General features: G+C 45.1%; 1 protein-coding gene across 4 annotated transcripts in view; it reads left to right on the top strand.

The window, feature by feature from the left end:
- The window catches only part of CADM1 (cell adhesion molecule 1), a 330,900-nt gene extending 324,097 nt beyond the window's left edge, over positions 1-6,803 (top strand). For all 4 annotated transcript variants that reach the window (XM_002799803.4, XM_002799802.4, XM_015115760.3 and 1 more), the window contains 2 exons: positions 4,459-4,590; positions 6,614-6,803. In XM_002799803.4, the coding sequence (XP_002799849.1) occupies positions 4,459-4,590; positions 6,614-6,732 (251 nt within the window). In that variant the 3' untranslated portion in view covers positions 6,733-6,803. The remainder of the gene's footprint in view (positions 1-4,458; positions 4,591-6,613) is intronic.
- Positions 6,804-22,825: the final 16,022 nt, after the last annotated feature.

Here is a 22,825-nt window from a genome sequence, read left to right as displayed (position 1 = left end):
GAATGAAAGCAAGTAGAGAAAGAAAAGTCTCCTAGAAGGAGGGGGAAGGAGACTGAAGTTTCACTAGCAGTCACCTTTCTTATCAGGCCCTAGGGAACTACTGCCTTTAGAACTTCCCCTTCATATTGCCCATGAGGAGTGGATCGGGCCAGGTCAACTGGCCCAAGGTAAAGAAATCTGAGCAGTTTGGGGCATCACTCTTGGGAGTTTCTTTGAAAATTTTCTGTCCCACAATTTCTAAGATGCTAAAGCGAGCCCAGGGTTGTTGAAGCTGTGACCCAAGCAGTAGTGGCCAACTTAACATTCTGCAAGCAGCTTGTAAACTCTCACCTGGAGCCAAGTTGTTTCAGCTTTTTGCCAAAAGAAAAGCTAACTCACGAATACTAAACAGCTCAGGATTTATCTGTGACACTTAGAGCCATGGAAGTGACTGCAGGATGGGACAGGACAGGCAGGGAGGGTTGTATCACAACTGCGAGCCGTCAGGAACACCTCTCTGGAACTGCCGCCTGCCCACCCTGAAGACCCCGGCTACACAGAGTCCAAGGTCAGTCTCTTTGCCAAAAGGACACCAAGCTTTCTACCTCTGAGGAGTGAAGGGTGACAGAGTGATACACAATAACGTTTACAGGGTTCATCTGCAAGTCAGAATCATTCAACGACTAGGCCTAATTCACCTGAGGTCACATGTGAAATGATTTGGATGAGATTCTTAACTCCAGTTGAACTGTGTTATGTAATCATGCTTGGTTCTTTGAGGCTGGAATGACCTTTATGCTGTAACCATTCACCAAGCAAAAATATGGCTTTACTTTTCAGGATGATGAGGCAGAACTTAGGCCCAGAAACACCTGTTACTAGTAAGAGAACACTTGTAGCCTCTTAGGGAACAAGAAAACGTGACTTTCTAAACCAAAGTGATATCCATATGCCTGAGCATCAGGTGTGTTTAAAAGTGCTTTCCACTCCCACATTTATTTTTCAATTGACAAGCTGGGGGCAGCTGTAGAATCTGCCTCTGGTTTCCTTGCCCACCCGATTCAGAAAATGAGCCGGGAATCTGAAGAGGATGTCCCCAGGAAAGCCAGCACTTCGTGGGACCTGAATGACGGGGTCTGCACCCTACAGGACCAGGATCTGTGGCTCATGGGGAAACCCATAGCTTTGCCACTAAGAAGTCATTTATCATGGAATTGGTCAGAGTCCTTGCCTTGGGAATGGAAGGAAAGGTCAAGCAGCTGACAGACTTTGTCGGAGCCATGCTTCTCTTAGTGCTCAGTATTTCCTTACGTTTCTGGTTTTCGTGCGACTCCAGTAGCCCAGTGCCCTCCTGGGCGGCATCTTGCAGGGCTGCTTCATGTCATGAGTGCAGCACAGCCCGCAGGTGCAGGCAGCTCACCCCGGCCCTGCTGCCTTGAGCCAATCCATAGCATTATGAACACTCACCCACCCTCCCCACACGTGGAAATGAAAGAACGGACTGAGATGACTCCAGAAACAGCTCTGCTTTTCATAGGGAAGGCCAAGACAGAGGCACTCAGTGAACAGGCACAACTCTATTAACACCTCCCACGTAAACCCAGGAGGTGGGAGTGGGGGTGGGAAGAGGCGTGAGGCGCTCGTAACCGGCAGTGCTCCCTGTAAATTAAACATCAGTTACCTTCTGTGTCCATCTGCAGTAATTGAAGGCAGGAGAAATGTCTTGGTGATTAACTGGTGGTAGTAAACTTTCTGATCAAAGTGAGTATCAGAAGATAGCTGGAGAGATTACCCTTATAAATAAGTATCTGTAAAATATGCATGTCCTTGAGGGTGGGGAAGGTAACTAGAAGATCTAAGGTTCTAGTTTAATTTGGGCAAAGTGCAGGGAAAAATAGCAACACTGAGCATATTTAGCTCAAAGTTCATGGAGGGCAAAGGTCAAGTAAGGAGTTTTGGCTCAAGAAATTAATCTCACAGATACATAGCTTGTGAGATCTTTTTGTTTGGGGGAGGTTTTTGTTTTTCTTTGTCACAGAGCCTCTCTCTCTGTCTCTCCCCTCCCCCCTTCTCCCTCAGGCTTCCAGAATATCCCTTTGTCTAGGCATCTCCGGAGAGGAGGTGGTTTATTAAGAGTGGACAAGAGTGCCTTCCCCTAAATGGGTTAGAACTGCCCTGGACAGCTTCTCGAACCTTCTCTCTGTTCTCAGTCTTCCTAGAACCTCTCTTCACCTCTTGCCTCTTGTGCCTAACTTTCCCCTGTCCTCAATGTCTAGTCTCACTTCAATTTTAAGACATACAGAGTTCGTCGAAAGACATAAATTTTAATAGGTCTGAGGCTCATGGCCATTGGAGATGAGTTAATTCTCATTCTCACAAAATTCCCTGTTTTGACAGCTCCCTAAGGAAAACACAACTTGCTGGCTTTTCTGTTACTCTTTTGCATGTGTGCAGTCGGAGTGAACATCTCCAGTGTGTCAAGCGCCCTCCTCCAGCAGACACCCCGTGTCCAGCAGCACCCTACGGGGAATGCTCCCCTTCAACGAGCTCTGTCGTTTCTAAAAAGGAAAAAAAAGAAAAAAGAAAAAAAAAAAAAAAACAACGAAAAAAAACCAACTTCCCTTGGCTGAGTTCTGCCTTGTTGAAATGACTTTCAAGACAATGGGGGCTGTAGCATCTGCGGTCGGCAACACTTTTGGCTGAGGAGGGAGATTCCTCTCCACCACGTTTCAAGTTGAGCTTATTAGACACGTTGCTGGAGGGGCTCGCTCAGCTCGGAGCGGGCTAATTGGCTGCAGTGCACTCTGCCTCCAACCCAGCTCCCTTCTCCAATTAAACTCCCATCATCCTGTTGTCCTAGGCGACCTGCTGCTGCCTCTGATTTGGCATTTCTGTTTGGGTTTGGGTTTTGGTTTTTCTGTAGTCCTTTCAAAGATAACTTAATGAAACACTTTAAATACTCCATTTTAAAATTTAAACTCTTTTAATTAAAGCACTTTTCATGGAACCCTCAGTCACGAGTTATTTCCCCACATCCTTCAGTACTTAATCTCAGAGCAGAATTGGAAATATCGATAGAAAGTGTAAATCATGCCCTCCTGCCGAAAGCGTTGTATCAGGTTTCGGCTCAAAAGAGCACCATTACCTTTAGCTGTCACGGATCTGTACACTTGATCGATAAACTTCAAATATTATTAGAGGTGGAGGCTTCAGAGATTTGCTCTGTTCTTTGGAGAGAGACAGAGATAAATCTTTCTTAAAAATTGACTTGAATTTGCACTCTCAGTCTTCCTGGTGAAATGCATTTCTCTTAGGCGTCCAGCAACTGCAAGGGGGACAGATTTATAGGCCATGTGCTTCTTGTACTGAAAGATTCAAATGGTAAATCCTTCACATATGACTTCACAAATCATGTAAAGTTAAAAGATTTTTACCGTTTCTGTTGCTGCTGTGCTTAAATTGTAAGGTACAGCTAGTAAATCATTTTAATGGAGGTGTCGTACTTGACTCAATAAAAAAAAAGACAATGGTTTAGCTTCCACTCCAAAATGTTAATGTATTAATCAACAGGAGAATAATTGTTTTTTACTGCATTATAAATCTCGGATGCCATTAGGATTTCAGCAAGGGGTGATGTAGCCACATTCCTAAATTAAAATTGTTTACACTACCATACATCCATTCTGCATCGCCATAGCTCATTCTGGGTTCATTTTGGAGTTGTTCCCCAGCCAAACATGTCGTTCCTCAGTCGGAAGAAGACATCCTGAGGGAGTGATGCTTATAAAGGAAAATTAATTGCATTGCAAGGTGTTAAATAAATAAAATAAAAACCGTCGGTGGCAATGGACAATTATTCCTTGCTGTCTCTTTTGAAATAGGTTTTTAGGTTTTAAATTGAGGCTTACTCCCTCGTACATCCTAAATGTAGCAAGCCTGTCATTTGTCTTTAGTCTTATAATCCTTGTTTTATCTCTAGGCAGCTGTGGCTTTTGAGCACCTTACTTTTCCTATGCATATCCCTGGTCTATCAGGGAATAAAAGTCATTGGGCATCTGTAGAAAGATGCTTTATCTTCCTATTGCCTAAAGGTGTCATTCAGAGCACCCTCAAATAGTCAGGTCAGCCTCCTTAATTAGGCTCTGCAACTGGATACAGATCGAGTGGACGCCAAGACTAGTTCAGGGCCGGATAGACTATTTCTTCCTTCCCTGCCTCCCTAAGCTTGTTCCACGTGCATTAACCCTCCTATGCTGCTTATCGTGAAATTGCCTTGTGGGGAGAACAGATCAATTCAGCACTGGACAGGTCAGCCTGTTCCCTCAGTGTAACTTCAGTGTAACTTGATCCATCTCGCTTGTTCTCTCTGACTCCTCCATTAAAAAGAAGGTGACCCTCTGACCCTGGAGACAGTGTCGCCAGGGTTTCTGGTGCCTTGTAATAAACTCTACATCCCTATTCCTCTTCTGATTTCAACAGATTCCCGAGCAGGTGAAGAAGGGTCGATCAGGGCAGTGGATCATGCCGTGATCGGTGGCGTCGTGGCGGTGGTGGTGTTCGCCATGCTGTGCTTGCTCATCATTCTGGGGCGCTATTTTGCCAGACATAAAGGTAAGCAAAGCTTCAGCAGGCAGGAGCAGCGTGTCCCCACAGCTTCTGCCTTTAGGGACTTTACGCGGTTGTCCTTGATAGACAATTTGATATATGTGGCCACACGGCCTATCTGATTCCTGAAACTGGAAGAGAAAAAAAAAAAAAAAAACAAATCTTAGCAGCCGCTGATTAGGACTCTGGGAGTTGATGAGTAGCACTCCTTGATTCGGATTTTCTCTAAATATAAAGCTCTGTAGAGTTGTTATTCCGCCATCCATAATTGGGGATAGATGAAAAATGATAGAGGCTGGTGTGCAAGATGTGGCATGAACCCCCAAAGGATAAACATGGAAAAACCATATCCACAACCTGTTTTCTGGGAGGCAGAGGATTTCCCCCTGTCCCCTGTCCCCAGACTCTGTGTAAGCTGGTCACAATGGCTCTGCCTTAGTTTGATGTGCCCAGGTTAAAGACAATTTTTTTTGCCTTAAAAGCCGCATAAATATGTATTTTTAAAATTATCATTGCAATTGATTTAAATTGCCATTAATCATCACACTTATCAACTGTGCAGTCTGGATGGGCAATCATCTTTTCCAATGCCCCTCCTCTCTGCCCCATGCTGCTCTGATCCTCTTCTCCCCTCTTGGTAATTTATTCTTCCTTTTCTTTGTCCGCCCCTGTCTCTCTCAGTTATTTTTCTCAAGCACTGTGCAATGAGCTTACAAGGTTTTCTAGGTGCTTGCATACTGCTTGACTGTTGAATTGGGTTTGCGGGAAGGTCCCTTGAGCGCAGCAGTGGAGGTCTAAGGTACATAAGCACCTTTAGGATACAGAGTGCCTGTCTCAAGCATAAAACAGTTTAGGACGATCAGAGCTGTCCATACTTCGCCCTCTGCCCGCACTCAGGAGGCAGTCTGTTTGGCCAAGAACTCCCAGCCTCTCGGTGGTAAGCTTGATAGAGACAGGAGGTAAGGCCAGAGAGCAGGGCAGCGTCTGAGCAGCAGCTGTGAAGGACCAGGGGAGGGGAACATGTGTGTCACTCTACAGCAAGAAAAAAGGATACCAAGAAGCGTTTGACCACTTGCTTTCTCAGATTTGTCACTTTGAAAACCTGAAAATATAGCAAATGTCTCAATCTTTTTAAATAGAAGACTCTTCAGGAATACAGTATGTAACGGGAGGAAGAGTATTTGATTATGGCAGGCAGTTTAAGTTCTACCTGTATAGCATACTGAGGTGCAGTCTTTGTCGTTCTCCATGTAAACTGTTGGGATCTGGTGATAAGAGTGTCCCCAACTTTGTAACGTCTGTCTATTGTCATTATAAAGTGGCTGTGCCAATTAGCAAATCCATGAATCCGGGTCCAGGCTAGAGTTACATGATGAGAGAGACTCCCTTGCTCATTAAGACAGATCCGAAACCTTGATCCCAGCCATTATAATGTCAAATTCTTTCTCAATCTGGAACCTCACTCTGAAATGGAAGACATAGAAAAATCAAACATACTTGTGCAAGTTCAAGCACATTCTCACCTATGGGTAGGCAATCACGATTCATATAGACAGGGGACTGTGGTTCAAATAAATGAGTTGAGATGACAACAGAAGCATCATCAGGGCCCTAATTCATTTATTGGCTAATTGCTCTTCCTTGCTTTGGTCTTTAACCATGTACGTGCACGTATCTGGTCATTGGTCATTGGTGTTTACTGTTTATACATTAGTCAGCAGCTCTCCAGCTTTCTGCATTTTTAGCTCCCACTCACGTCTTCTTCTGCTGACATCCTCTGGTCATAATCACTGCTCTAATGTCTCATTTGCTGAATTATATCGCAGCGGTTCAGTTGGAGTGGTGCCTTTGGAACCCCCGGATCCCCATTTGTCTCACCCACCCCGCTCTCTTCTTCCAATTGTTTTTTCCCCTCTGCTGCCTGCACACCACTTCGGCTGATGATGGCCATAAAGCAAGTTGCCATCTCTGTACCACTTCACACAGAGGCCATCAGACAGTCACGGTGCTTTACCCCTTCATCTTTCAGGTACATACTTCACTCATGAAGCCAAAGGAGCCGATGACGCAGCAGACGCAGACACAGCTATAATCAATGCAGAAGGAGGACAGAACAACTCTGAAGAAAAGAAAGAGTACTTCATCTAGATCAGCCTTTTTGTTTCAATGAGGTGTCCAACTGGCCCTATTTAGATGATAAAGAGACAGTGATATTGGAACTTGCGAGAAATTCGTGTGTTTTTTCATGAATGGGTGGAAAGGTGTGAGACTGGGAAGGCTTGGGATTTGCTGTGTAAAAAAAAAAAATGTTCTTTGGAAAGTACATTCTGCTGTTTGACACCTCTTTTTTTGTTTGTTTGTTTGTTTAATTTTTATTTCTTCCTACCAAGTCAAACTTGGATACTTGGATTTCGTTTCAGTAGATTGCAGAAAATTCTGTGCCTTGTTTTTTGTTTGTTGCGTTCCTTCCTTTTTTTTTCCCCCTTTGTGCACATTTATTTCCTTCCCTCTCCCCCCAATTTTGGATTTTTTCCAAAATCTCCCATTTTGGAATTTGCCTGCTGGGATTCCTTAGACTCTTTTCCTTCCCTTTTCTGTTCTTGTTTTTACTTTCTTTTGTTTATTTTTGTGGTAACTGCTTTCTGTTCCAAATTCAGTTTCATAAAAGGAGAACCAGCACAGCTTAGATTTCATAGTTCAGAATTTAGTGTATCCATAATGCATTCTTCTCTGTTGTCGTAAAGATTTGGGTGAACAAACAATGAAAACTCTTTGCTGCTGCCCATGTTTCAAATACTTAGAGCAGTGAAGACTAGAAAATTAGACTGTGATTCAGAAAATGTTCTGTTTGCTGTGGAACTACATTACTGTACAGGGTTATCTGCAAGTGAGGTGTGTCACAATGAGATTGAATTTCACTGTCTTTAATTCTGTATCTGTAGACGGCTCAGTATAGATATCCCACGCTGTCCAGAAAGGTTTGGGGCGGAAAGGATTCCTCCTTTTTCCATGCCCTAAACAGACCTGACAGGTGAGGTCTGTTCCTTTTATATAAGTGGACAAATTTGAGTTGCCACAGGAGGGGAAGTAGGGAGGGGGGAAATATAGTTCTGCTCTGGTTGTTTCTGTTCCAAATGATTCCATCCACCTTTCCCAATCGGCCTTACTTCTCACTAATTTGTAGGAAAAAGCAAGTCCATGTGTTGTGCGAATGACTGAATGGGACAGGGTTGATTTTTTTTTTTTTTTTTTTTTCCTTTGTGCTTAGTTAGGAAGGCAGTAGGATGTGGCCTGCATGTACTGTATATTACAGATATTTGTCATGCTGGGATTTCCAACTCGAATCTGTGTGAAACTTTCATTCCTTCAGATTTGGCTTGACAAAGGCAGGAGGTACAAAAGAAGGGCCGGTATTGTTCTCACACTGGTCTGCTGTCGCTCTCAGTTCTCAATAGGTCAGAGCAGAGGTGGAAAAACAGCATGTACGGATTTTCAGTTACTTAATCAAAACTCAAATGTGAGTGTTTTTATCTTTTTACCTTTCATACACTAGCCTTGGCCTCTTTCCTCAGCCTTAAGAACCATCTGCCAAAAATTACCGATCCTCGCATGATGGCAGCCATAGTGCATAGCTACTAAAATCAGTGACCTTGAACATATCTTAGATGGGGAGCCTCGGGAAAAGGTAGAGGAGTCATGTTACCATTTACATGTTTTAAAGAAAGAAGTGTGGGGATTTTCACTGAAACGTCTAGGAAATCTAGAAGTAGTCCTGAAGGACAGAAACTAAACTCTTACCATATGTTTGGTAAGGCTCCAGACTCCAGATAACAGTCCCTATGGAAAGATGGCATCAAAACAGATAGATCTATATATATATATAAATATATATTCTATTACATTTTCAGTGAGTAATTTTGGATTTTGCAAGGTGCATTTTTACTATTGTTACATTATGTGGAAAACTTATGCTGATTTATTTAAGGGGGAAAAAGTGTCAACTCTTTGTTATTTGAAAACATGTTTATTTTTCTTGTCTTTATTTTAACCTTTGATAGAACCATTGCAATATGGGGGCCTTTTGGGAACAGACTGGTATGTAAAAGAAAATCCATTATCGAGCAGCATTTTATTTATCCCTCTCCTATCCCTAGGTACTTAACCAAGACAAAAAGCCACAATGAACATCCCTTTTTCAATGAATTTTATCATCTGCAGCTCTATTCCGAGCCCTTAGCACCCATTCCGACCATAGTATAATCATATCAAAGGGTGAGAATCATTTAGCATGTTGTTGAAAGGCTTTTTTCAGTTGTTCTTTTTAGAAAAAAAAACAAAAACAAAAACAAAAAAAAATCACACCATTGCTCACAGAATTGGCATCTCATTTTTGGGACCTCCCATCTTTCTGTTTTGAAAAGTGTACAGTAGTGCAGTGTTCCTGATGTAACTTTATGGCTTACAATGTTGACATGTCTCAGGTTCCTGTGTTTCGATTGGTGTTTTCCGTCTCAGGTAGATTGCAAAGTGTAGGCCCCACACATTGGAAAAAAATAATAATAAAACAAAGCAAAAACAGGAAATTATGGATTTTAGTTGTATATTGGTTTATGTATTTTTTCTTAAGTATACAGTGCACTGTTTGAAATGTATTGTTGAGTATTACTTTGTACAGGTTGATCACTTTTTTTAGAGTGAAGAAAGAACAAACTTGTTTTTTGTGTTTTTTAAAGGAATATAAAATAATGAAGGATGTATAATTGATGCCAAATAAGCTTGTTCTTTAGTCACACCGACGTCTTATTTTTCCCTTTAGGCCAGTTCTGTTTTTAAGGTGTACATGGACAATGTTACAGTGTAAGAAACTCCATATCCATATGTTCCCATTCGCATTTTGTATTGGTTCATGTATACCATTTTTACAAAAAAAAAAAGAAAAAAAAGAAGTACTATAAAATATCTGTCTTCTTAATAAAAAAATTAATGTTACAAAGTGATCCTTTAATCTCTTTATGGACTTCTTACGGACGCCGAGTGAGAGAAGAGATGGGCCTCTGGTCCCAGCTTCCTCCTTAGGACCGTGTGCGGGGCCAGGAGCGCTGGCAGTAGATGCTAGGACATGCTGCCAGCTGGGTTGCTGGGGGCCGCACTCTCTTTCCTTCTCCGCTCATCCTTTTTGTCCTTGTTCTCTTCCCCACTCAGTGGACAGGTGAGCCGGGTGCTGTGCCGTGGCTGAGTCTGGGCTCCCACGTGGACTCAGCGATTTATGCAGGTGTGCGAGCTGTGGTGGCGGGCCCGCCGGAACAGGCCGCTCCCGTGGATGTGTCTCCCGCACTCATCCCCTCTCTCACCGCCCCCCACCCTCACCAACTTCCCTGTGTTGGCTGCTCCACCTGTCTCTTACTTCGGGAGTTTGTGTCTCAACAATTCATTCTGCCTTCTTCATTTAAAGTTCTCTCTCCTTTCACAAAAGAAGACGTGAGCTGTGGAGGACTGGCTTGGCTGCCTGCAGAAGATTGTTCTCACTTGCTGTTTAGGTTGCTGAGACTTCCAGGCCTGGGTAGACAGTAGGATTTGCTCTGTTGTCATCGTCCTTGCCTTGCAGGCTGAAGTGAGCAATGACTTACACTTCATGGTGGCTGATCTTATAAATGCGCAGATAATGTCTGGCCGGGCCCAAAGTGCCCTTTTCCCATCACCCTCCAGCTGTGGTTGAGTTCCCCTTTTCTCCCTTGGCCATGTCATGGGGAAAGTTCCATAGGAAAAGCAAAGGTAAGCTCCAGAAAGGCTGAAGGCTGTGCATCTCCCCTTGGGCCACTTCCATCCTGGCCTGGTCTCTAAAAAAAAAAAAAAAAAAAAAAAAAAAAAAAAAACTCAGTTAATCAGATATGCAGTTACTGAGCACCTGCTGTATGTCCAGCATGGTGAGGGATGCAGAGAAGTATAAGGCGGTCTCTGGAGGCCAAGCGGAGTATCAGCTACATCACCTGAAAACATGAAGTGCCCCTGAGCTATGGGTGCCCCACCGAACACAGAGAAGCCCAGAGAGTGCTATGGGAATTTTCTGGAGAAGAGAAATCAGTGAAGGCTGGTGAGTCCCCAGACAGGTTCACGCAGGAGCTGGGACCCCAGCTGGATCTTAAAGGATGGTTTCGTGGAGAAGGAATGTGAGTCAAAAGTACAGAGGGCAAGAAGCCCAGCCAGCCTGCTGATGTGTATGGGGAGGAGAAAGAAAGCAGTTCTGTGTGCGGGGTGGGATGGCTCTTGTGGCTGTACTAAAAAGTCCAGGCAGAGGAGTCGAGACCTCAGTGACCTCTCCCAGCCTCTGCTGGAAGGCAAGGAGCAGTGGGGAGTACTCATTCATTGCATCTCTGTAAAAAGACCCAGAGAGATAGAATAGAATAAGGATCAAAAGTGCACACTAGAGTGAGGCTGCCTGCATTCAGATCCCTGTCCCACCATGTAGCAGTGAAACCTCCAGTGAGTAGCCCAGCCTACCTGGCTTCGGTCTCCTGCTCTGCAAGGTGGACATCACCATAGCCTCGAAGGTTGTTGGGAAAGATCAGTGAGATATGCAGTCAGCGCTCAGCCAAAAAGGTGTCAGGCACACACTACGCGTTCATTACATGTCAGTCACAGGATAGAGGCAAATGGTGACTAAAAAGGCAGGGCTACGAAGAAGTGGTCACTACTCAGAGGGAGCTCTGCGGGCTCCTGTGCATATAGACACATCGTGCCCTTGCGAACCACGACTTAGAAGGTTTAATGACCCTTTTCTCTTCACCATTCATTAGCAGACTTATTCCAAGCCACATGGCATGCAGTATGTGTAGTCTCCCCACCCCTCTCCCTCTTGTCTGCAGCATGAGGCTCCAGGTTTAGCTGTACCCTACAGAAAAGGGTCCCAGAAGTTCCTTGAGCTGAGGCAAACAGGAGGTGGTGATGACTGCTGCACATTTACCTTTCGAGCTCCACAGGGTATGCAAATGAAAAGGTGCTAGAAGCAGTCCCCGCTCAAAGGATCTTGATAAGTTGCCGGCTCCTTCATTTGAGAAGACTGTGTACGAGAGTGAAAATGGCCCTCGTTTCCTCCAGAGAGTCTTCACAAATGTTTTGGCCTGGCATTCTCCAAATACATCAACTGGAACCCTGAGGTGATATGCGGGTGTTAATTGGTGCAATCTTTCACTGTCCTCTGTCTACTTGAAATGTAATTCTTGTACCGCTGTGGACTTACTCCATGGAGAAATGCTCCTTTGATTCTGTCAACCAGAGCCTCAAAGAAACCATGCAGCCACCGTGCTACAGGTAGACAGACCCTGCTTAAGTGAGGGTATCTGTTTTATTATAAAATCATGCCCAAGATTAACACGCCATTTTGCCAGGATCCCAAATACCCAGCCCTTTGTCATGAAGAACTGGCAACCAAATTCCTTCAGGGTGAAATCTGTATTCACAGCCAGACATGTATAGTTTTTGAACCACTTGGATGTCCTGGCCCCCTGTACAGGAGAAGAAAGAAGGGACTCTTGGCCGTCATCCATGACCTTGTGGGTCAATACCATATTAAAGTCCCTGGCAGGCATGCGGTAGTCACCCAGCAAGTATCAGATGATTAAAGGGAGAATAGTCCAGCACCGGGCTGCCTGAGCCTTACGTTACACTTAATCTGAATGGGCCACCGATGCTGTATTTCAAACCTTGATGTTTGCATGTTCATCCTTATTACAGGTAGCTTTCAGGTTGGCCTTGAAGAGCCAAGCCAGCCAGTCCTGAGTTTAGACCTATTGGCCCCATCACTCTCAAGGACCCACTGGAACAGTATCAGGGAATATCATTTTGGGTAATGGCCAAGCAAAGCCTTAGTATTGCTATCATATATTGTGAGGGGCCTTCAGAATGCAATATGGCATATTTTAAAAATGCAGACCATAGTCCTTGCCTTATTTGTGTTTATCTCAAAATGTTGAAATATGCCTCTAACAGGAACTGCAGGATTCAGTGTCCCCCCCAGCACTCTCACATCATTACACATGAGCATCCCTGAACTGAGACCTGAAAGCAAGAATCTTCTCTGTTTTCAAGTCTTCCAATCCTCAGCTTCCAGGCTCTTCAGTACACAGGAAACTTTGTTTTGTTTTTTATGTTTTTTTTTTTATTTTTTCATTCCCAAATAAACATAAAATGTCTACTGCCCCTGGTGGTCAGTGCTGGGAAATACAACTCGAGCCTCGCCTGTTGAAATGCAGAATTAATTCCAACAAGGAACCTGACATTGTCTACTGCTTTTTCTCTCACATGCATGCACACCTACCTGCGCCTCCCATTTTACTCCCTCCTAATCCTTCAAAGTGTTGATCTGGGGAAAGTGAGAACCACTACTGAGGGGCAAATCAACCGGTTCTCTGGGCCCGGGACTTCAGCTGCCCTCCAGACATGCACAGGTTCACAGTCATATTTCAGACGTGACCGCCTCAAATCTTCCTTAAGTGCTATCTTCTCAGGTTAATTAATCACCAGGCTTAAACTTGCTGTTACCAGCAGGAAGTCCATCCTGAAGTCAGCAATGTTACAATTGCATCTTCTAATACTGTTTATCCTGCATTAGTGTTTACTTAGGGGGAAAATTGATCCGTAATTGATATTTCAGTCTTCCAGAGCTGGTGTTGGAAAAGCCTAACGCAGGCCTTTAATAGCAAGCAAATATTTAAATCCCTTAATGGTTGCTGAATATTGAAATGTGTGACTTTATTACTCTTTTTGGTTTGTTTTCTCTGTAGTTGTGTATTTCATCGTTTAAACTTGCAACGGATGCTGGCAAGCTCAAGTCTAGCTAATCCACAAAAGCTGTTTGCCCAGACACAGCAGACCTGATTAAAAAGTATTGCTATGGAAGGGAATCTTCAGCGCTAATCAGTCTCTGTTAGCTAGTGACGAAATTACTATCCATCTCTCTCTCTCTCTCTTTCTCTCCCTCTCTCTAGGCCTGTTTTCTCTAACCTCCTCTCCCAGAATAAAGTGATGAGGGCAGCTATAGTGTTGCAATTAGGAACATGAATCTTTTATCGTTTGGACAAGGAAGGGAAAATGCCATTACTGTCAACTGAAATGTCCTACTTGGGTTTTTTGCTCCTACTTCCCTGCCAAAGCCCATTGCTGCTGCTGAAAGTGTATAACATTCACAGCTGTTCTTGATGACTTGATTCTTAACACAGCCAGAAATGTAGCCCGGGAGATGCTTAAGACAGTTTATGGAAAATAATAGATTTCCTTGCAGAGACACTAATGCATCGAGAAGGGCCTTGAGTCACGTTAGCCCCAGCCAAGATCACCAATTTTCTCTCTATCTGGCTTCAGTTACAAAGGCTATTGCTTTAAAAAAAAAAAAAAAATGCAGGCCCTTTTGAATTCTCTGTGTTTTCCTGGTTGGTTTCCATCAGCACCCACAAGTCTCTGGCTATGGCGCCCTTTGTCTCACCACCCACCTGCAGCAGCCGTAAGACCTGAAAAGAAGCCATGCCTACAGAAGTGGAAATAAAAGGATGCTACTGAGGGGAGAAGAAGAGCTCCCAGGAAAGCCACCCGATGAGAGCTGAGACTAGGTCTACCATCAGCTGGGTGCTCCAGAGACAGACGGCTATGTTGAAGGCCACCCCTACAGTCCTAGCACAAGGGCAGGGTCCTTCCCTCCCTGTGTGGCATCCCCGCGTGGCCATGAGGAATGTCAAGAAGTGGTGTAGTTAGTTCCTCTAGCCTCAACAGTGTGCCCTGATCACTCTCAGACCCAACCCTTAGTTAGGAACCTCTGGGATTGGCACTCCCTTTGGCAGGTAAAAGGGAGTGGCTTCCCAGTCACAAATATTGGGAAGGATGCAAGAATGAAACAGCAAACAGTGCCTCACAAGGTTGTCGCTTTCAGACTGTTTTTGCAAAAGCATGTCAAAAGCCGTGTGTCTCTGCCCCACCGTGTCTCCCCAGTCGTGCCTGGAAGTAAAGGTTGGAAGATACGGGCTGGCAGGCAACGGCCAGATCTCTCTCCCTTTCACTCTAGTATCAGCCGCAGACACCCCCAGCGAGTGCCACCACTCCCCCACTGTTTTCATTCTTAGCTTCTCCTAAATGGAAACCATTAATCATACTAAATTGTGCAATGATTCCGCGATAGGGAGAATGCTGATGGCAAAAATCATTCTCCTTTGTTGTGCCAGGCAGGCAAAAGGCAGAAGTATTAGCTCGTTGCCCTGCCTGGCTCCTTGCAAATGCTGACCATGTGTTTGCCTACGCAGCTGCCTCTATGCACACAGCTTATTTTAGCACTGGTCTAAGGCATTCCAACTGTTGACAGAAAACAAGGCCACCTCTTCCTTAGTCCCAGGACTGCCAGGAAGACTGTAACTGCTGGTGCTCCCTCAAGTTTCTCCCATCTCAAGGTCCCCATATCAGAGGTAGGGGTGATACAGGACTCATGGGGAAAACCCGAGGTGGTCTCAGATGGGGTTAGCTGGTGGGGTAAGCCGTGCCCCCCATGCAGTTCTGCCAGCTGGATTGCAGAAGAAGGCAGGTGTGGGTACCAAGGAGGTTTTGTGCCTTTCAGAATTTGATGTCTGCTTCGCTTTCGACAAGCCTCTTTGTAAGCCACCCCTTCTGAATTAGAATCATTTTCCAAAAGCTCTTAAGCTATGATTAATGCCAGGGCTGTTTTTAACAATCATCCTGCCAGTCTTAAGCTGTAGTCATTTTCAATAATTTGGAGTGCTCAAAGGCAAGCCAGGAGTTTGTTGACAACAAAACCCGTAAGAGCACAGCCAGGCAGCCACAAAAGATGGAAAAGCAAAGGGACCATTTGGGCTTAGCTGGCTTTCTGCTCCCAGAGTTTCGCCACTAAAAGTTTGATTGAACACTCACAATGCATTAAGGATCCAACTGTGAACATGGCTCGGCAAGAGGGCTGCCAGGCTGGCTTTTGTGTGAACAAACAAGCAGCGTGTTTGGAGGGCTCCGGGTTTATTTATGGACATGTGTGGTTCATTCATGCCGTCCCCAAACCAGAGTGTCCTCGTTTGTCTTCCCTCTGCCAACATGGAAGACCAAGAAAGAAATGCAGTTGCTTTTCTTCAGGGCTGTTTACCTCCCGTGAATGCCCAGCAAGTCTCTGGCCACGATGCGGGAATCCTGCTCTGTAGATGGCCCCGGCCATTTCCCCAGCCATGTGTGTTCAACTAGCGCTCTCTTTTTAATCTTGGCAATTTCATGGTAGAGCATCCATCTGTTTGAAAAGCCCAAACCGAAGGAGGCTACCGTTTGAAATGTCCGTGATTGCAGATTTACTTAGACTCAGCTTCCGATAGCACTTATTTCTAGCTCATTACTTCCTCCGGAAGGAAAGGTCAGTTCTGGGTGATGGGAGTTTAACCCAATGAATTTGGTGTGATGGATAGATATTTGTGTCTCCATTCGACTCTGCCATCACACCAACTATTATGTAGGGTGTGTTGCCAGCCAGGGAGAACACAGATGCTTGAGTGTAGCTGGGAGCTTTTATTAGCTAACTTCCAATAAACTCCCTTCAACCATGAATCACAGCAGAGCCTCCGCCCTGCGCTCCACGTGGCCTTAGCGGTATCTATCACGTCCCCTCTCTGTCTCTATTCACTTCAAGCCCCTTTCTTCTGGGGCGGCATGAACAGATTTCTAGTGTTGGGCCTCTAGAGCTGTGTTTCTGTCTTGGTTAGAGGGACCTGAAAGGAAAATTGTAACCTATCCGGACTCTGTGTCCCTACACCCCTTAAATGTTTGCTGGGTTTCCCCAGCAACTTTTCAAGGGAATCTTTGGGACATCACCCCCCATAGCGTGGCACCCACTTTAGGATCCTGGGGCTTGGGGAAATGAAAAACTTCCTCCAAACCTACTTCTTCCTTTATATTCTATCTCAATTAATAGCATGATCAGTCTCCCAAACTGGAAACCTGGGTTGTTTGCCTCCAGTGGTTACCAATTCCTGCCCATTGCCCCCTAAATGCTTCTCAAACTTGACCCGAATGCATCATTTCCATGTCACTTACCTGGTCCAGGCCCTTTACCTTCAAACAAAGGAATGTGGCAGCCTCTGGACTGGCTTCCCCTCCTCCTCTCCCAGCTCCATCACCAATCCCTCCCTGGTCAGGAAACCACTCTTGGTTAACCTTTGACTGCAGACTAAATCCAAATCCTCACAATCTGCCATCAACTCAGTTTGGCCTTTCAGCGTCACCCTGCGATCCCCCGCTGCCCATGGCCCCTGGCCCCTACCCTATCCCACCTCTGTGCCTTTGAATATTCAGGGGATGTCCTCCGCCTTTTAACAATGTCTCTGCATCCTTCGGGTTGCTTCTCTGTGCTTTTTCAATTCCTCATGCTTACCTCAATTTGTGTCCTTATCACATATCTGAACTGTTTGTTTACCTTTCTGTCTCCCTCAATAAAAACAGTAAATTTCTTGAGAGTAGAGACTGTATCTGATCCAGCTGTGTATCTCCGAAGCCAAGTGCAGTATCTGGCCCTGTGTTCAATAAATTATTGAATAATAAGAGAGAGGTTTTTTTCATCCGTGGTTGGATGGGTCTTTCAAGTGTCTGTCTCTTTCCTAGAAATACCTTGGTAAGCCCTGGGTCTCCTTTTTCTTTCTAACCAGCAATTTTAAAGTTTTGAGAACTACCTCTGTATGCTTCATTGAATTTTTGTTTGGGTTTTGGTTTTTAAAATTTTGTTTCTTGCTCTGTCATCGTCAACATCATTTTTTCCCCACGTCTCCTTTCTCCTATCTGTCTAAGCTGTTTTCTCCATTAAGGTCAGAAAGCACAGTGCCTATGCCCTAGAAACATTTCAAGAGCCTGTGAACATATTTCAGAACTGGAAAGAAATATATATATATATATATGTGTGTGTGTGTGTGTATATATATATATATATATATATATATATATGAGCTCTAAAATCCATGGAAGGCAAGAACACTGTAAATGTATTAAATGTTTAATTAAATATCTACAAAACCATAACGTTGTCATGAGCAAACTGCAACCTAACGTAACTGATAAATAATCAGAAACTGTATTCAACGTGGGACTGTAATGTATGTGACATAGTGTGGAATGGAGCTTTCATAAAAAGAGGTTCTAGGGCCTGCACGGGTTTCAAAACAGTCTCTTCTCTGTCTTCCTTCTTTTCTTTTCCTCTCTCTCTCTGGCTCACTCTCTCTTCTCCGAATCTTGCGCTCCAACTCTGAGCACATAGAGCAAGCTCTGGAGGGAGCCACCCCAGAAAAGAACCAGACCTGCCAGGTGGGCAAAGCAAACTGTCGCATGAACCATCAACGCCTCCTGGAAGGCCAGAATCTGACATATACACGTGGGAGTTCAGGATGGAAAGCTGATCTGCCCAAATACGCAGAGTGCACTTTCAGCTTTCATTAGTGACTGATTCTCCTGGGACCAGCAACGGCAATCTGTAGAGATATCTGACCTGCACACCCAGCTTCCAATGTGTACAGCAGATTGTCCGTGTGGACACCCTGGGCTGTGGAGGGCAGGTGACTTATCTTCCCGCCGCTGTTTTCCGGCTTTCGGGTTTTGTTTTGGTGTGTGTGGGAGGTGGCAGGCTGATGGTGATGAGCGCCGACTCCAGGAGCCAGTATTCATGAGTAGTGTTTCCAGCTGTGCCTCTGATTCAGCCGTGACCTTGGGCAAATCACTTCCTCCCTGGGCCCTGCTCTCCATCTGTAAAGAGCCCCAATCCCAGAGTGTTTCGAGTTATTTGTTTGTAAAGTACTTTGACATCTCAGATTCAAGGCACGGTAAAGAGCAAAAATACTGCTGTTGTTATAGTGCATTTAAAACCCTAAGGAAAATATGGGTTGCCCTCTCTTGAGTTGAAAATTAAAAAGCTGTAATCATTGACGACTAATTCCATTGTTGTTGCTTTATGATGTCCTCACCATCTTGGGATCATCCAATTTTTGCCCTTTTTTTTTTTTATAAAAAATAAATAAAGGCTCCTTGGTGAAGAATGGCTTTCATTTAGTAAATAATTTTGACTTGTGTAATTACTTCTGTGACTTTTCTTAACAACCTCGCTTCACTTGAAAAAAAAGCCGCACCTGCACCCTTCCCCCACACCGCCGCCCACTGCAGCCTTCCATCCCTGGTGCTTCATAAAGTAATTGTGCAATTAGGAAGAAGTGGCTGGAGCATCGCGTTTCTCTATATTTTAAGTTGGGAGTCTGACTTTGACTCCCTGCTTGCTGGAGTGGGTGAGCCAGCCCGTTATTAAAAAAACAATTATGCTGTTAAAAAATCAGGAGCTTCACAAGTGAAGAGCATCGATTGGTGAGAGCTGGTCAGTTATCACCAGAAGGTCCTGACAACACACTAATAGGTTTTTCTGAAGATCCAATCAAATTTTCTAGGCAGAGGCTTGAGGTGTTCCACATGGGATAATGCTTGTCCTGGGCAGTATTGATTTCAGCGTGTGGCTCTCTCTTCTCTCCCCTCTTACTGGCTCCCACTCTTCCAACTCTTCTCCTGCTGCTACTTTTTTGGGTTTTTGTTTTTTGTTTTTTTTTTTTTTTGGTAATAAAGACTTGAGCTTTGTATTCCATGTTAACAGTCTGATGGGGGAGGAGAGAGCCTCCCAAGTCTCATCTGCCCTTGACTTGGTGCCTCCCTGCACCATCTCCTTTGTTACTGTATCCCGAGAGTCAGATAGATATAGCATCACCTGCTCTGCTTCTCCCTGACCTTGTGGATTTCATTCTTGTAGCTGCTTCCAGCCCAGCCAGCAAACCCTCTTAGAAGAAATTCTGTTAAAAAGCCTGCTGGGAAGTAGGAAATGAAACGGCTTGAAGTTGTAGAGGTTTCTGGCATCCCCTACCCCACAAGTAAACAATTCCCTGGGGCGAGGAGAGGGTAGTGGTTTATGCACACTGTGTGTGTGTGTGTGGTGTGGACGTGCATGCACACACGGTGGTAGGGACACAAGCCTACAAGATACGGCGGTACAGACTTAGGAACTGACTGGCTGTAGGATCGAAGGGGTGCATAGGGATGGATGGGGACAGGGATCCAGCCTACCGTCTAGCCAAGCTTTGTGTCCCGACATGGAGTTGCAACTTCTTGGAGGAAGGGATATCTTTTTTTTCTAATTCACACAAAGATGTCTGGACTCTCCGTGCCTGGAGAGATGTGGTGGAGACTCAGAGCCTCCGGGATCTGGAGTAACTCTGCCGCTGTGCACTGATGTATCTGAGCCCCAGCCACTCCCCACAAACATCCCTGGACGAGACGAAAGTGTTAGCGATGTATTAGATGCAAAAGTAGTTTCGGTTTTTGCCCTTACTTTTTTTAAATGACAAAAACCACAATTACTTTTGAACCAACCTAATAAAACACTCCTTGTACCCATTCCGTGAATGTTAGTATTTTCATCGTCCTCAAGGATCCCGGGGCAGCTTTTCAGATCTACCAAGTTAACATTCCCTTTGCTCGCCCAACCGCCCTGTTGACTCATCTCACCCAAGGCTCTGCACGTGGCCTGGATGGGATGCACCTGGCATGTCTTTGCTTGTCCCTCCCTTCTCCCTTGCTTCACCTCCCACACCTTTTGCAGAGCAAAGGCTCTGTTATCAGCAGGCTGGGGTTCAAATCCCAGCTTCTTTACTTAATAAAAGTTGACTTTGGGCAAGTCTCTGAGTCTGCTTCTTCCTCTTTAAAATGTCCACCTCACGCCTTGCCGTGGGGCTCACGCCAGTTAAAATACTGTGCTGTACGCAAATGTTAGTTATAGATTCTCAAACTCTTAGGTTCCAGGAGTCTCACCTTGCCCCTGGGACTCCCTAAACCCCATAGGTAGCTCCTAACCAGATTCACGCCAATTAGCACTTGGTTATATACTGACACGTTTTTCTCTCATTGTTTCAAGTGTGTGTTTGGTCTCCACAACCAGGCTGTTGGTACCTGGAGTAGCAGGTTCATATCTTACACTTGTCTTGGATTCCCCACAGCCCTCCAATATGCTGAGCACACAGTGGCTACTCGATAACTCCTTGACCTCCCTGGGTATTTATTGTGATACAATTTTTAGTCTGTAGCACTTCCCACCTAGGAAGAGACTTAAATGGAATCTGTAGCTTTGGTTTAGCTCATCCAATCACAGAACACAGCCTGCCAGATCTGCAGAGCACCCCAGAGCTCATCCCGTCCAACCCCTTCATTTTACAGACTTCGATTGCAGTCAGCCTCACAGAGGAGGACCAAATACCAGCCACCCGAGATGTTATGTTCCTGACCCGCACCAGAGCCAAGTTAACAGATGAAACGCTCCTCACCCTCTCCAGGCAGCATGCTGCAGGGAAGCCATTCTCAAAACATAGGCACGGGACCTGCCGCCTGGTGTCACCTAAGACTGCAGTAAAAATGCAGATTCTCAGGCCCCCTCACCCCTTCCCCCGCTTCTATTGAATGAAAACTAGGGCGAGGTCCAGCCATCTGCTTTTCCTCTGGTCCTCTGGGTGATTCTGCTGCCTGCTGTACTGTAAGAGCCACTGACTGCTCTGGGGAAAGAGTTCTGGACTTCAGCCAGCAGACCTGCGTCTGCGTCCAGGCTTCACTCCCAGTGTCAGTGTCTTCATTTGCAAAGCAGGAAACACAGCACTCACCTCACTGAGCTTTTGTGTGCCTTAGCTGGAATCGCACACTTGGCACACAGTAGGCACTTAAGAAATGTTAGCTGCTTTTGAATTGCCACTTGTCTTGGGTGAGTGGATGAATGGCTGATTGCAAGGCTGATTGGAGGACATGCAACTTTCATCACCTTCATCAGGAAAAACAAATCTATTAAGTGGCTAAATGCATGATACTCTGTTCTCTACACGGGGAGAAAAAAAAAAGGCATTCCATAAATCAGGTGTGACAAGGTAGAGTGCAAAGGCCAAAGATTTTGCAAATAGGAGGCTCGTGGTCCAAAGCCCACCTCCATCACCATGTGCTGGCTGCATGATCTTGATAGACTTACACTGGTATGTTCATTCATTCGACTGATATTCTGGGACTCCTACTATGTGCCAAGCAATAAGCCAGACATGGAGAACACACAAGAGAACACGCTGGTTAAAATCCTATGGCAGATCAAAAAATCCACCTGCTCCTCTGTAGGTCTCAGCCCCCTTGCAGCTGGGCAGAGTATGTGCCTCCTTTCTGTGCTGTACCTGCATTTTACCTATGCATACATGATTCTCCAATGTTTCTCTTGCCTTGCTGCAGCCACCAAAAACGCCAGTGTTCCATATGGTGCAGTCACAAGGTGCTGAAGCCTCCCCTGTCCTGGATCTCTGAGTGACAAGGTGGAGCAGAGGCCTTTGCTCAAACCCATGGGACACGTTACATGGGGGAGAAACATGATTTTTGGGATTTATGTTTCCACCACAGAGCCCAGTCTCTCCTGACCAACACAGACCCTGTCCTGATGGGGCTTGCATTCTGGTAAAACAAACAACATACACAGTTGAGCATTTCATTACAGTTGTAAGAGGTGCTATGAAGGAGGCATGGGTTACTGTGAAAGCATATATGAGTGAAGCCTTATCTAGGAGGTGGGGATGGGGGTGTTGGAGGTTGGCAGTTCAAGGAAGACTTCTCTGGAGAACTGTTAAGTTGAGACCTGAGGGATGAATACGAATTGTTCAGGTAAAACAGGAAGGAGAAGTCAGGTTCAAGGAGAAGAAAGAGCCTCTGTGAAGGCCTGGAAGTGGAAGGGTGTAGGATGTTGACGAACAGGCCGATAAGATAGGAGTGCCGAGAGTGAGCAGGGGTGAACAAGAAGTGGGCTAGAATCAGATTATGGAGGATTTTATGGGCCAGATTAAGGATTCGGGATTTTATCCTAAAACAAATGGCAAACTGGAAATTTCAAACAAGGCAGCAGCAGCAAGTCTGCTTTTCAAAAAGCTTTGAGCCTTACCTTCCTGATCTGTACAGGGGGCATAATAATATATACGCTTCAAAAAACTGTGAGAATGGGATAAAATAACCTCCGTTAAACATGGTGCTGAGCACACGGTTAACACTTAAAATGATCCAGCCCTTTCTCTTCATCTGGTTCCCTCCTGCTTAGAGCTCACATCTAGCACACGTTCTCTGGCATGCTCTCTTTCGGGGATGCTGCAATCAGCAGGAAGAAAGCCAAGATACCTTTGTAATGAAATAACGA

This window comes from Macaca mulatta, chromosome 14 (assembly GCF_049350105.2).
Source record: "Macaca mulatta isolate MMU2019108-1 chromosome 14, T2T-MMU8v2.0, whole genome shotgun sequence".
Taxonomy (NCBI): Eukaryota; Metazoa; Chordata; class Mammalia; order Primates; family Cercopithecidae; genus Macaca; species Macaca mulatta.
The sequence above is the reverse complement of the archived record's forward strand: the minus strand, read 5'-3'. Positions and strand labels throughout refer to the sequence as shown.